Source organism: Physella acuta, unplaced genomic scaffold (genome assembly GCF_028476545.2).
Source record: "Physella acuta isolate Inbredline_101_S28 unplaced genomic scaffold, ASM2847654v3 ptg000061l, whole genome shotgun sequence".
NCBI lineage: Eukaryota > Metazoa > Mollusca > Gastropoda > Physidae > Physella > Physella acuta.
This window is the reverse complement of record NW_026731581.1, coordinates 816,445-830,224: the sequence shown is the minus strand read 5'-3', so window position 1 is coordinate 830,224 and position 13,780 is coordinate 816,445. Positions and strand designations below refer to the sequence as shown.

Here is a 13,780-nt window from a genome sequence, read left to right as displayed (position 1 = left end):
TTTTTCGTTTTTTTCTTTGTGTTCATATTGGTGTTTGTGGTTGTGGTTGGGTTTGTTGTTAGTTTTTTGTTTTCGTTTGTATTTGTAATTGTGTTAGCGTTATGTTTGCGTTTTGTTGTTTAGGTTTTGGTTGGTTATGGTTTGGGTGGGCAATGCCGGGTTTATGATGATTAATAAACACACAGGTAATGGTCTTTAACAGAAAGGTTTATCACAGAAGCCAGAGCAGGGCCTGGCCGGGACGGCTAGTATATATATATATATAGCTGAAATGTATGTATGTAATTATGTTTGTCGTGGATTACAAAAGAATATAAGAAAATACGATACTTCCATGGATTCAAAAGTTAGATAATTATAGCGCTCATGGTCTAAATGCATGGTTTAAAAAATTAGTACTGAAAGTGTTGGGAAATAATTTTCATTTTTCAAACTGACAGTAATAATTGTCTGCATGTTCATTAAACAAATTTTTTTAAAAAATATCACCTTTTACAAAAATTCTAATTATGTCTGAACATTATTTATATTTAGTCCTTTAGCACTTAATTCCCTTTGATAAATTAGGAAAACACAATTACTTCCCTTAATAAAACATTGAATTGGTGGAAAAGAAAATACCTTTTATTTCTTTTTTTTTTTGGTGTTGGGAAATAAAGAATTACATAATTAGCACGGATTAATCAAATGCATTTGGTAGGTATTTTTAATTCTGCCTTTTACTTATTTAATACACTGAACGTACTATTTACTAAACATTTTTTTAATTAAAGACATTTGACGTAAAAAAAAAATACATCTTTATTCTTGAACGGGAATTCCCGCAGGTCATTATTTGTGGGTTTTTGCGCATTCGTTTGTGTCTGTCTTTTTTTGCGCACAAAGGGGAATTCGTTTATTCAAGAACGGGAATTCCCGCAGGTTTTTAGTTATCTTTTTTGTGTTGGTGTTTTGTTTGTGTTGTCTTTGTGTTATGTTGTGGTTGGGTTTACGTTCCGAATTGGTTTGTTTTCGTTCGAATTTTTTTTGTGTTTGTTTTTTCTTGGTATTTATGTTTGTGTTTGGGTTTGTTGTTAGGTTTTTGTTTTCGTATTTGTAATCGTGTTTGCGTTAGGTTTACGTTTTTTTTTTTTTGGTTGGTTGTGGTTAGGATGGGCAATGCCGGGTTTATGATGATTACTAAACATACAGGTAATGGTCCTAACATATAGCTTTTTCACAGAGGCCAGAGCAGGGCCTGGACGGGACGGTTAGTATATAAGTGTATATATATATATATATATATATATATATATATATATATATATATATATATATATATATATATATATATATATACATATATATATATATATATATATATATATATATATATATATATATATATACATATATATATATATATATATATATATATATATATATATATATATATATATATATATATATATATATATATATCTTATATGATTTGAACACTACAAAATTTATTTTACAAATAGATTAAGAGCAAAAACTAATTAGCTAGGCGTACATGAGTAGTCACACGCTACTTTCTCGATGTCACTAGCGAGTTGCGCAGCTTTCGTTGTAACCTTTGTTGCCATGGTAATGATGGTTGGACCCTGAAATATGTTTTAGCCAAACGCTACTTTCTCGGTTTCGAGCCGGGGTCTATATGCGCTCTCTGGCGACACAGCCATTCCGACACTGAACTAGGCACCTTCCAATAAATTCGCCTTGCTTTTTTATTGCAAAAATAAAATTCAGACAAAAAGATATCCGATTTCTTCGGAAAAATTAGGTAGGTGGAGGAGGGTGTCAATTTTATTTTTTTTATTTTTGGCAGAAATTACTTCTCTAAACAACTTACTTGATTTCAGTGCTGAAATTAGAGTTCATTGCTCTAAATTAAATTTAGTGCTCAATACACTTATTTGTTTATAATGTTCATTACACTTTCTTGATTTTAGTGCTTATTACACTTAATAGATTTTAGTGCTCATTACACTTACTTGATTTCAGTGCCCATTACACTTACTTGATTTTGATTTTTTTTATTGGAAAACCAATCTTTTAGCCTTTGCAACACTTTAAATCTGAAAAGTTAATTAAAAAGCTATAAACTATTAGTACAACGTGGTTTTTAAAAATTAATAAACTAAAATATACATAATAATCAAATGGCCTAGATCGACTAAAGAATTTCTCCTGAATATTTTTGAGCTGTTGTGATATAATACTTCTAGTATCTGTATATTTCTGTGTAAGCGCCCCTCCCCCGCAATATATATATATATATATATATATATATATATATATATATATATATATATATATATATATATATATATGTGTGTGTAACGAGACTATTTGCCTGTAGTGCCAAATGTTAACGAGTTCTGCTCGACAACGCCAAATGTTACCGAGTCTAACCACTCATTCTACACACATCGACCACAGTATAGATACTCGAAGATGCAGGTTCGCTATTGATCCTTTTATTACATGAATCAAAGAAATGCTTCACAATAATATAATGAATCAAAAGGAATGCTTCACAATAATAGTCTGAATCAACTGACCCCCAACAGTCCTCACTAGTCTTCACATAACTGAATGCACATGTCTATCGTCCTTCTTAACACAATACGGCTAACCCGTTCAATAACCAACTTGATACTGCCACACTGACTGACTGATCGAGAGAGAGAGCGAGAGAGAGAGCGAGCTCAGCCATCGCCTTCCTATATATCCCCTTCGTATTCGTAATCGTATTCGGTTCTATCATAATCGTAATCGTAATCGATTCTAATCGTTGCATCAGAATGTTAATTACGCCGCTTCTGTCGTACAGTCCGATTTAATAAGCCATCTGCATCCTGTCACATCAAAGTTGACAGACCGTATTGCGTTCTTATCGTATCGCTTCCCAAGATACTACGCCTTGGCTTTCTGATCGTTATCAGCCAACACCTGCGTTATTACATCAGTCGTGTCAAAGTTGACAGCGCTGTACTGCGTTCTTATATCTCTGGTAACTTCCCCTAGTTACATATATATATAAGACTACAAACCACACAGAGATAGGCTCAAACTAATTTGTGCCTGAAATAATCGAGTTTTAAAACGCCTTAATCTCATGTATTCCCGCCGTAACTTTTTATTCTCTACACAACAGTGTATGATAGTTACTGAAGAACAATTACTGCTGTCGTCGATTTACTGCTGTCGTCGAAATTGATAGTTCGTCCTGGGCACCGAAATAGATCGCTACGCTAAGTTATTAATTATTAGGTACTTTTTAATAATGGCGATTACACATTTTTGCGCCAACTATGGATAGCGCCCTAGGCGGTCGCCTAGTTCGGCTTATGGTAGCGCTGGCCCTGCATTAGTGTCATTTCTTCTAACTATGCTCATAGATTTCTAGTGCATATATTTAGAAACCTCGGGGTTTTTCTTGTCTCGGTCATCATTAGTTTAGTCGATACATTTCGTTATAAATGTGGGTTGGATTTATGGACTTAAGTTTGACCCACATGGCCTAGCGGTGGAGCGCTAGACTGCTAAACCGATAGTTTCGAGTTCGATTCCGGGTTCAAGTCAGTGGAACCAGTGTTTCTTCCAGACTTTTTTCTCCGGGGGGGGGGGGGCACTTGAAATTATCGTGGGGGGTGGGGGGGGGGGGGGGGGCGGTAGACTTTCTTCGGGGGGGGGGGGCGGTCACTGTTAAAAGTATATATTTTCTATATAAATTATATAAATTTCATTTCGTTCGTAGGGGCGGTAAAAAAATTTCGGGGGGGGGGGGGCTTCGCCCCCCCGAAGAGATGCCTGGAAGAAACTCTGAGTGGAAAGTCCCTGAGTCCACCCAACTCAGATTGGTGCCTAACTCACGATAGTAATGGCTGATCACATTATCCCTTTATACGTCGAGGTCTAAAAACATATGAACTCCACCAATGGATCGTTAGGTCTAAAAAAGAAATCTTTATTCTTTTTAAAAACTTCTAAATGCAGCGATTTCGTGCACACTTTTTAGCGCAATTTCCATACTGACAATTGCGATTATTAACTCGTCATTTCTGGTGATGGATGAATGTGTGTCCGCAGCTTTAAGTCGTATCTTCTCCTCAACGAAGCAATATCGAGGACTAGTTCCAAAAGCAAATATGTTAAGCAAGTTCCGAGGATGATTGTGGGCCAAAAAAATTCCCGGAATCCTTCCTCAATTTCCCGGAAAAGAAAAAAAAACCCATATCTCGGCAACCAGACCACTTAGCGACTTGAAACATTTACCAATCGATTCCTGCCATAATTTAGAACAATATTGCCGAAGAAAGTTTTCAAAAATATCCTTTCGTTCGGTCACAAAAAATTAATTAAGGAAATTGCGCTTAAATTGTCACTAGACTTTTTATTAACTTGTTTTAACATACATTAGTCTCCCATCACTATGCACGAATATCTATTTTTAATCTTATTAGACTTTAGGTTAGTCATTAAAATTGAATTTAAAAATGTCTACATTCAATAAGGGGTCATCCATAAATGACGTCACGCTTTTTTTGACGATTTTTACCTCCCCCCCCCCCCTCCCCTCCGTCACACTTCGTCACAAAAAGCCAGACCCCCCCCCCCCTAAAATGACGTCACACCTCAACCTACAACCCCCCTCAAAATTGCAGTTGAATTTTTTTAAAACATTGATATTTTTCCAAAACCTTGTCTAAACTATTACAATTGATTAAAACAGTTATCTAAAACGCGAAATAACGTCTAAAATTCGTTTTCTAACATTGCTTTTTTATAATGCAAAAATGTGACGTCGCAACATCTGACCCCCCCTCCCCCTCATCACACATCGTCACAAAATTACGGACCCCCCCCCTCCCCCCTACAAGTGTGACAGAAGGCGAGTCAATAAAATTATATACTTGCGATCGCAAGATACTAGTCGGGTCTTAACGCTTTTCTTTATAGCTAAATAGTAGTATGTCGTTTATTTTCTACTTTTTAGAGCATTATATAACATAAAAGCGTGTTATTAAAACATTTTTATGTATTTTTTTCCCAGTATTTAAATTTAAAAAAACAAGTTAATAAAAAGTCTAGTGACAATTTAAGCGCAATTTCCTTATGTTTTATTTTGACACATCCCTTTCCCCATAGATCTATATCTATATATTGCTATATAGTACTGTAGTGTATTATGTATAATGTAATTTAAAATAAAATTTTGTGACCGAACATGCGTTTTTTTTGAGAAATCGGAAATAGCGTAAATCACTACTTCCGGTCGACGGAAATTACTCAAAATTTGGCCGAAGGCAGAGAAGTAGAACTTTTACTTACATGTGAAATTTCATAAATCTTTCTGAAATAGTACTCAAGTTATAGGCTTTTGAAAAATCGAAAGTAGAAAAAGTTCCACTTCCGGTTATCGGAAATCGCTCAAAAGTTGGTACGGATGTACGTATATATGAAATTTCATCAACCTAGCTGTAACGGTACTCAAGTTATCGTGTTCACACACACACACACATACAGGCATACGGACATGATTGAAAAACTATGTTTTTCCGACTCAGGAAGCCCTAAAACGTCGAGATTTTAAAAAATCTCGATTTTTTTTTTTGCACGATTATACGACTTTCTCTATAGAGTCCTTTCATATGACGTCACGTCCGTTCGTGAATGCAAACATCCGCCATCGCGGTGTACAGATCTAATTTAAAATGGTGATCTGTGCGGTGAAAGGTTGTGATACTCGAAGTGTATCTAAAGGGATTCCTTTATTTCGACTGCCAAGGGTTATATTAAACCAAGATGATAAAGATCGACAGTTAACAGAACGTAGACGCCGTCAATTTTTAGCCAATATTTATCGCAGCGGTGTGAGTGAAGCAGCGGCAAATAATATGCGAATCTGTTCTCGACACTTTGTTGCAGGTAAGGACAGTAAAATAATAAACTTCATTTTAATTATAAAAAATAACTATTAATAAAACAAATATGCTCGACCTTCACAAATACTAATAGTTAAAGACAAAGTCAAAAGTAATAATAAGAATAATAAGATTTAATAGTAATAATAGTGTTTTAATATCTAGATCTAGAATTTAGCTCTAAAAATGGCGTAAACAAAATTCGGACCACAGATCTAGATTCTGGATTTAGGGTGACTGGCTCCGCTGGGTAGACATAGAATCTAGAAACTACTTATTTACTTAAATTTAATTACAAAATTTAGATCTACATTCCATTCAAAATACACCCATAATAAATCAAAAGTAGTCATAATAATAAAGCATTTAATTGTCTCTAAGATCTAAAATTTCGTTCTATAATCTAACAATTTTTTTTAGCCAACTAAGTTTTCTAAAATTGAAATAGATTGTATGACTAGACTTAAATCTAGAATCTGCTACTTTAATTAAATTTTTAAAAGTTTATGCAATCATGTAGTTGATATTATTGTAGTAGAAGGCTTTAATAAATTACTAAGGCCTACCTACTTTGTATCTTTTTACAGCAATATGTATCTGATACTGGAATGAGTTTAATTAAATTCAAATGCATATCTAGTAATTAGTCTACTAAGTTTATGTAGCCTAGTACTAGAATCTAGATCATACCATCCAACAACAAATAACCACATTATTATTATTTGGTTAATGATTAGGCTAATATTTTTTTAAATCCACTGTTTATAAAAGAAACAAATAAAGCTAGACACATTATAAGTGAGATGGTTTAGATTAATAACAATGGACCCAGTCTACAATTGATACAATTGCAGGTCTACTTAGGGCCTACAGTCTAGTAGTTTACAGTAGGCACCTAGTGTGTAGCTAGTATACTAGTGTGTAGCTGTCCAGAGTTAAAAAGGGATGGTACTAACTAATCTACCTTAATGATTTCCCCATGATAAGCCATGTGTGCTATAAATGACATAACATGACATCGAGGTGAGAAATGTTGAGGGGAGAGCAGTGGGGCTGATTTCCCCTTTGTTCTCCCTGCTGAGCACTGAGGGTCAAAATTATATAAGAGATACTATCTCGGTGGGGCTGGGTATCACAGAGGTGAGAAATTTTCAGGGGAGAGCAGTGGTACTGACTTCTTTGGTTTTATTGTGGGCTAGAAAAGGGTGGGGGCTGGCCATCGTGAGGGTTGAACATCAGTATTATAAGGGTCTTAACTTGTATAACATGCTACCCAGATTGGCTGAGATCTAAGAACAGCAGTGGTTATTACCCATGAATTATACTAGTCGTTGTAGTGTAGGTTTTGTAGGAGTTAAGTGGTCTCACGTTTGCTCTGTAGATAACCTGTATTTGATCAGATTCGTCTACTTAAACTCTAAACGCAAACAGTATTACTAAGAGTATTTTTATTTAGAAATTTCGGGCACATATTTATATTATCCACGAAACTGTCAATAACAGTATAAGGATCTTCAATTCCTAAGAGTTCAAGTTTTTTAACGTATTTTTACTTTTCCGCGGGTGCGATTCTTTACATACAGTGAACACCTCCTGCGCTGGTGAACAGCTGATTGTGTTTACGTCTGGTGTACACGTGGCGGCGGGCGTAGGTATCACGTGATTTAGGCCACGTGTTTGCAAGGACTCTATACTTCGTATATACGAGGAAGTAAAAATCAATAAATAAAAGCCATTTCTAAAGCCCGGACGGACTTAAGTCCCGTCCCTATTACTATTTTATAAGAATATGTGAAAAAGTTTAGGGAGATTACTCCCGCTGTGTGTGTATTCAATGTGTGTTTTGGTTTATGAAGTTAAACTAGAGATAAAAACCTGTAAAGCAGGCACAACAAAATGATTGCAGGCAGGCAATGCACCGCGAAATTCAGCTGGTAATTAGGTGATGTTGGTTTTACTTCACTGGTTCGAGTAGCAAATAGTAAGTTTGAAATTGAGTTTCCGATGTCAGACAAATCCAAGCCTCCTTCCATCCTTCTTCTGAAACGATAAAAATACAAATTCCGGTTCAGAAAGAGATTTTAATTTATCGCATTTTTTTAAGATCTCAAATTAGTGGCGCATGCAGGTTTTCCTGGTAATGAAGTAGCGAGTGCACAAAAACGCGCCAGCTTTTTAATATATATATATATATATATATATATATATATATATATATATATATATATATATATATATATATATATATATATATATATATATATATATATATATATATATATATATATATATATATATATATAGTAGCAATTACGTTCGGATCCTGGCTCGATTATGTCGACAACCCACCCAAGGTTACTGAAAAGATGATGAATAATGATTAGGAAATCGGCAAAGAAAACTTATTATTATAAACCCGACAATACGTTTGCTGACAATTTACACGAATGATAGAACAATGGTTAAACTATGACACACACACATCTTACACGAATGATAGAACAAAGGTTAAACTGTTACAGACACATCGTACACAATGATAGGACAATGATTAAACTGTGACAGACACATCTTACACGAATGATAGAACAAAGGTTAAACTGTGACAGACACATCGTACACAATGATAGGACAATGGTTAAACTATGACAGACACATCTTACACGAATGATAGAACAAAGGTTAAACTGTGACAGACACATCGTACACAATGATAGGACAATGGTTAAACTATGACAGACACATCTTACACGAATGATAGAACAAAGGTTAAACTGTGACAGACACATCGTACACAATGATAGGACAATGGTTAAACTATGACAGACACATCTTACACGAATGATAGAACAAAGGTTAAACTGTGACAGACACATCGTACACAATGATAGGACAATGGTTAAACTATGACAGACACATCTTACACGAATGATAGAACGATAGTTAAACTATGATACATCTTACACAGACTTGGATAAATCCCGCAACATCACACTTGAACAGATATTGTACATTCATGTCATAGATTTGAAAAATGTGTGATAAACTTAACTACTGGATGTTTTGAAATCTCAATGTCATTTTGTCATTTTTTTAAATTTAATTTTTCAATTTTCAATCACGCGTATCATGTACTTAAAATTATTTTCGAGCGGTTGTACGGAGTACAACACCGCCTCAGTTCCTTTTCTTTCTAGTGTTTGTCTAAATATGTCTGAGCAAATATATTTCTCAGCTTAGTTTCGACGACTTGGACTATATTGGTGACATTCATCACATACATCCCTCAAACCAAAACCATATAAAAATATGGTGAAATGTATCAGTGAAGTCGTAAAAGTGCGCCTTTGTTGACTAACAGTTTAATACAGTCACTGACCACAACATAGGCGCTTTCATTCGCCGACAGTGAGGTATAACCGTTGATAAGATAGACGCCGTTTTTACAAGCTTTTATTCAACATACTTTCTCGTCAGTCTGTCTGTCTGGAGTCTAGATCGAAACGCCCGAGCGAAATTGCAGGCATTCTACCTGATAGATACGGTTCGTAGTTGGAACGTGGGTCAAGACATGAAGACATCAGGGTTCCTACACCAAAGTGAACTTGAAATTCCAGGAGAATTCCAGGAGTTTTCCAGGAGAAAAAACCAAAATTCCAGGACATAATTTAACCTATTAAAAAGCAACGACTCAACCCCGCGCTGAATGGAAGGGAGTTTGACATTCCTTAATTAGGAAGTGGTCTTTATAAAATGCTATGAAGCATAGCATTTGTAATTTTTAAAAGTAACTGTTTCTAAACCATTTAGTTTAGTTAAAGTAGATTCAATTTTGCACCCCACCCCTCCCATTTATAAATTGTTATTCATAAAATTGCTATCTCTCCTTTCTCTCCTCCCCCCTTTGGAAAATTTGGTGGCACTTTTTACCAGTCACTATCCTGTTACAATTTTTATCTTTGTACTACACAATTGAGGTAGAGAAAAGTTGAATCAGTGTGTAGTCATGTAGCAGTTTCTTTTCTTAACTTTGACTCTGTATAATTCAATACTTCAGCATAAAATGAGCTTTTTGTAAACAAAAATGTTATCCCTTTTCATCAGCCCCCCCCCCCCCCCCCCCACTTATGCCAATGAGTAGTTAAATATATAAATGTGACACTTCTTAAACAACTAAATAACAGTTCTTCTTTATTTCCCCCCCCCCCCCAAAAAAAAAGTAAATTTTCACAACTTTAAAAATATTAGAAAACAATTTCAGCAATAAACTTATTTAAAATGTTAATCAATTATATGTTTGCACTTGTGTTTTCAATTCAATGATTACTGAAATAGTGTGAGTAAATTCACTTAGTAAAATAATTATAAATTAATTTAGATGTTTGCTACTGAGAAACATATTGAGCCTAGCAATCATAGCTATATCCCAGTGTCAAGTGACATAACCCCTCACCAATGTCATCATCCGTACTAACAATGTCAATTGTAAACAAACAGAACAGCTGCAACCATGTCTTGTCTTTTTAAAATGGACATGGCATTGTGATTTAAATGGGAGTCTTAAACAGTAAATAGCCAAACTGTAATTTTAACTTTTAATGAACAAGTAGATCAACCTGAGTAGCTTAGATTTGTCCTACTAAAAATAAACTGTATTTTGGAAACTTTGCGCTTTTTTTGACGATTTTTACCCCCCCCCCCCCCTCCTGCCCACTTCGTCACAGAAAGCCAGACCCCCCCACCCCTAAAATGACGTCACACCTCAGCCTACATCCCCTCTCAAAATTGATGTTGATTTTTTCTTAAAACATCGATATTTTCTAAAATCTTGTCAGAACGCCGTCAACATAGAGTATTTTGATCAATTCCTATTACAGTTTTCTAAAACGCGAAATAACGGCTAAAATTCGTTTTCTAACATTGCTTTTTATGATGCAAAAGTGTGACGTCCCACCATCTGAACCCCCCCCCCCTGCATCACACCGTCACAAAATTACGGACCCCCCTCCCCCTACGAGTGTGACGTCATTTATGGACGACCCCTAATTCTTGAAAAATTTAAAATATTTCAGCCAAAAATAGAATTTCAGATAGTTGTTTTGTTTTTTTTATTGCCAGTACCGTATTTTTTTCCTCCAGCTAGACACCGTCACGCGGGGTCAGTTTGAGTTCATCTAAGCTTACAGTTGGCCTGTAGTACACTGCTGATGACATCACTAGCGGGTCACACAGAGCTCACTTCATATACCCAACCAGCGGTCCTCCCTCCCCCACCCTGTCGTGGGAAAGAAACTGAGATGCGGGATGGGAGGGTGGTAGTATTACAACTCGCATGTAAAAATAGAAAGTAGATCTAGAGCCTATCGGACTGTAGATTCAAATTAGCTGCGCAAAAACTAGATTTTGGCCTAGGCCTACTCGAAATTTCCCATTTAAAAAAAAGTCCTATTAAACAGAGCCGCACACATAGATCACGTGAGAAAAAAAATTAAACCAAACCCACATGTTAAAGACAGCTTTAGGTCTATATTTTAAAATGTGTGACTTGTAACGCGAAGAATTGAAAAGGCAGAACATTTTTACTCGGGCGGTCAGATCTGATTACCTAGAAATCTAACGCGCGAAAAAAATATTCGCTAACATTATCGATGCGAGTAAAATTCCAGGAGAAATGTTAAAATTCCAGGAGAAATGTTAAAATTCCAGGAGAATTCCAGGACTTTTCTGGTTTTTTTAAATTCCAGGAGAATTCCAGGACATCCTGGAATTTCAGGAGGCCGCGGGAACCCTGGACAATGCATCATGCCATTCAATTTGACTTAATTGGTCGCCTGATTAATTTTTTATGAATTAATTAAAACATTGACCAAATTAGTAGGCATTTTTTAATGAAATTTTTTTGATATGGTTTAGCTTTTGGGCACTGAATGAAGGAATGATTATGGATTTTTTTTTAGAAATCAATACTTTTTAAAATATCGATGTTTTTAAAAAACATCCCTTAAATGGGACGCTAGCAACGAACGGCCCCATGTAAATTTATTGCAAAAAAAACAACGGAATATGGCTAATCACGTGAAAATTAAGTTGTATACTAAGTTTGTATTGTTAGACCAATTATAACATACATTGTTCATGGCAGCTAAAAATAGCAATATTGTTCAATTGGGTTAGCCGTACCATCGTCTAAAAAGCGTAAATTTTCAATCTTGTATGAAGCGAAGTGAATAACACTTGGAAATAAGTAAAGCTGTGACTGTAGGCCTACATAGAATTATACTCGTATGATCACGAATATTGTTATTATTCATCGAAAATGTATTATAAATATATATATAAAATTGATTTTGTGTTCAAAGTTAGTTTACAAAGTCACGGTAGTGCATTTGTCGGGAGCCTATATGTCGCGAGTCAATATGACAGGAGCCCATTGGATGGAAGTCTAAATGTCGGGGCCCTTTTGACGGGGCTATTTTGACTGGGTCTTTTTGTGGGGGGGGGGGGGGGGGGTCACTTTATCGGGGTCGTTTTTGACGGGGCCGTTTTGACGTGGTCGTTTTGTCACTAGCCGTTATGACGGTGCACCATTTTAAGTAAACTAAGTCAAACAACACTATATATATATATATATATATATATATATATATATATATATATATATATATATATATATATATATATATATATATATGGTCAAGTAGCTGCAGCATGTGACCTTCTTTGTTAGGTCTTGTGCGAACCTTTCCTCACGGCACCCAAATGCGACAGAGGCTTGTACCACCTCCTGTCTGTAGGTATTCGTCAACGGCTTAGGAAATCCCACCTCTAGCTGAGGACACCTCATTTGGTACCGAACCACCCACCTGATATAAAGAAGCACACTCTGCACGCAGGTTCAATATTACAACACTTTATATCTTGATGAATAATCACAGTTCAGATAATAAGTTGAATCTCAACAGACCTCCACTGTCACAGGTCTACACACAATATCATTCCGTCTCTCACGACCTACCAACACTTGTCTCTGCATTCAACCCATTCTATATCTCTTTTCATTCCTGCGCCCGATCGTTCTATCTTCGTTTCTAAACGCACATCTTCTGTCTCTCACATCTTCTGTCTCACCCAAAAGTATCGCCGCTTATATACACACACCCAGACACACCCAACTGTACATCTGGTATTGTCAACAGTGTCTATCAAGGTCAAACTATTCCATTTCGGTACCACCTAGTGCATAGTCTCTATTAATAGCTTGTCCGTTTATCTTTAAGTTTACGAGTCAAATTCTATTTTAGTCACATCAGCTACGTCACAGCCTTTTCATAATACCTATAAATAACTCAGTTCAGTCTTGGCCTTGACCTTTATGACAAACAAAATACGTTGTTTTTGTAACTACACTAGTTACATACACACATATATATATAGTGTGTGTGTGTGTGTGTGTGTGTGTGTGAATACAATGTTATTTAGCTGTTAAGATAAGGATTACACACATTTTTTCTACAATCAAGCTAATAAACTCCATTATATCAAACGTTTTCATACTTTCAGATAATTGCATTGTGTAGAACAGCTATCATATAATCTTATGCTCTACACCACGGGTGTAGACTAAACCTTAGCAATGAAAAAAAAGCAACAATAAATATTTAGAAGAATATCTGAAATTCGGCCTTACTGACATCGGTGGAAATTGAACCGAACAATGTATACGGTGCTCTCATCAACGAGTCTATGAAACCTTCAAAACTAAAACTAAAAAGTCATTTGAGACAAGTCATTTGGAAGACTTCAAAAATATATGAAGTTCTTTCGTCTGC

At 35.6% G+C, this 13,780-nt stretch overlaps 1 protein-coding gene across 2 annotated transcripts in view; it reads right to left on the bottom strand.

Moving 5' to 3' along the window:
- Positions 1–13,780, bottom strand: part of LOC131949346 (uncharacterized) — a 79,620-nt gene that overhangs the window by 42,362 nt on the left and 23,478 nt on the right. For both annotated transcript variants that reach the window (XM_059311204.1, XM_059311211.1), the window contains exons 2-3: positions 7,827–7,991; positions 2,042–2,099 (exon numbers count right to left, since the gene is read on the bottom strand). In XM_059311204.1, coding sequence (XP_059167187.1) covers positions 2,042–2,099; positions 7,827–7,984 — 216 coding nt within the window. In that variant the 5' untranslated portion in view covers positions 7,985–7,991. The remainder of the gene's footprint in view (positions 1–2,041; positions 2,100–7,826; positions 7,992–13,780) is intronic.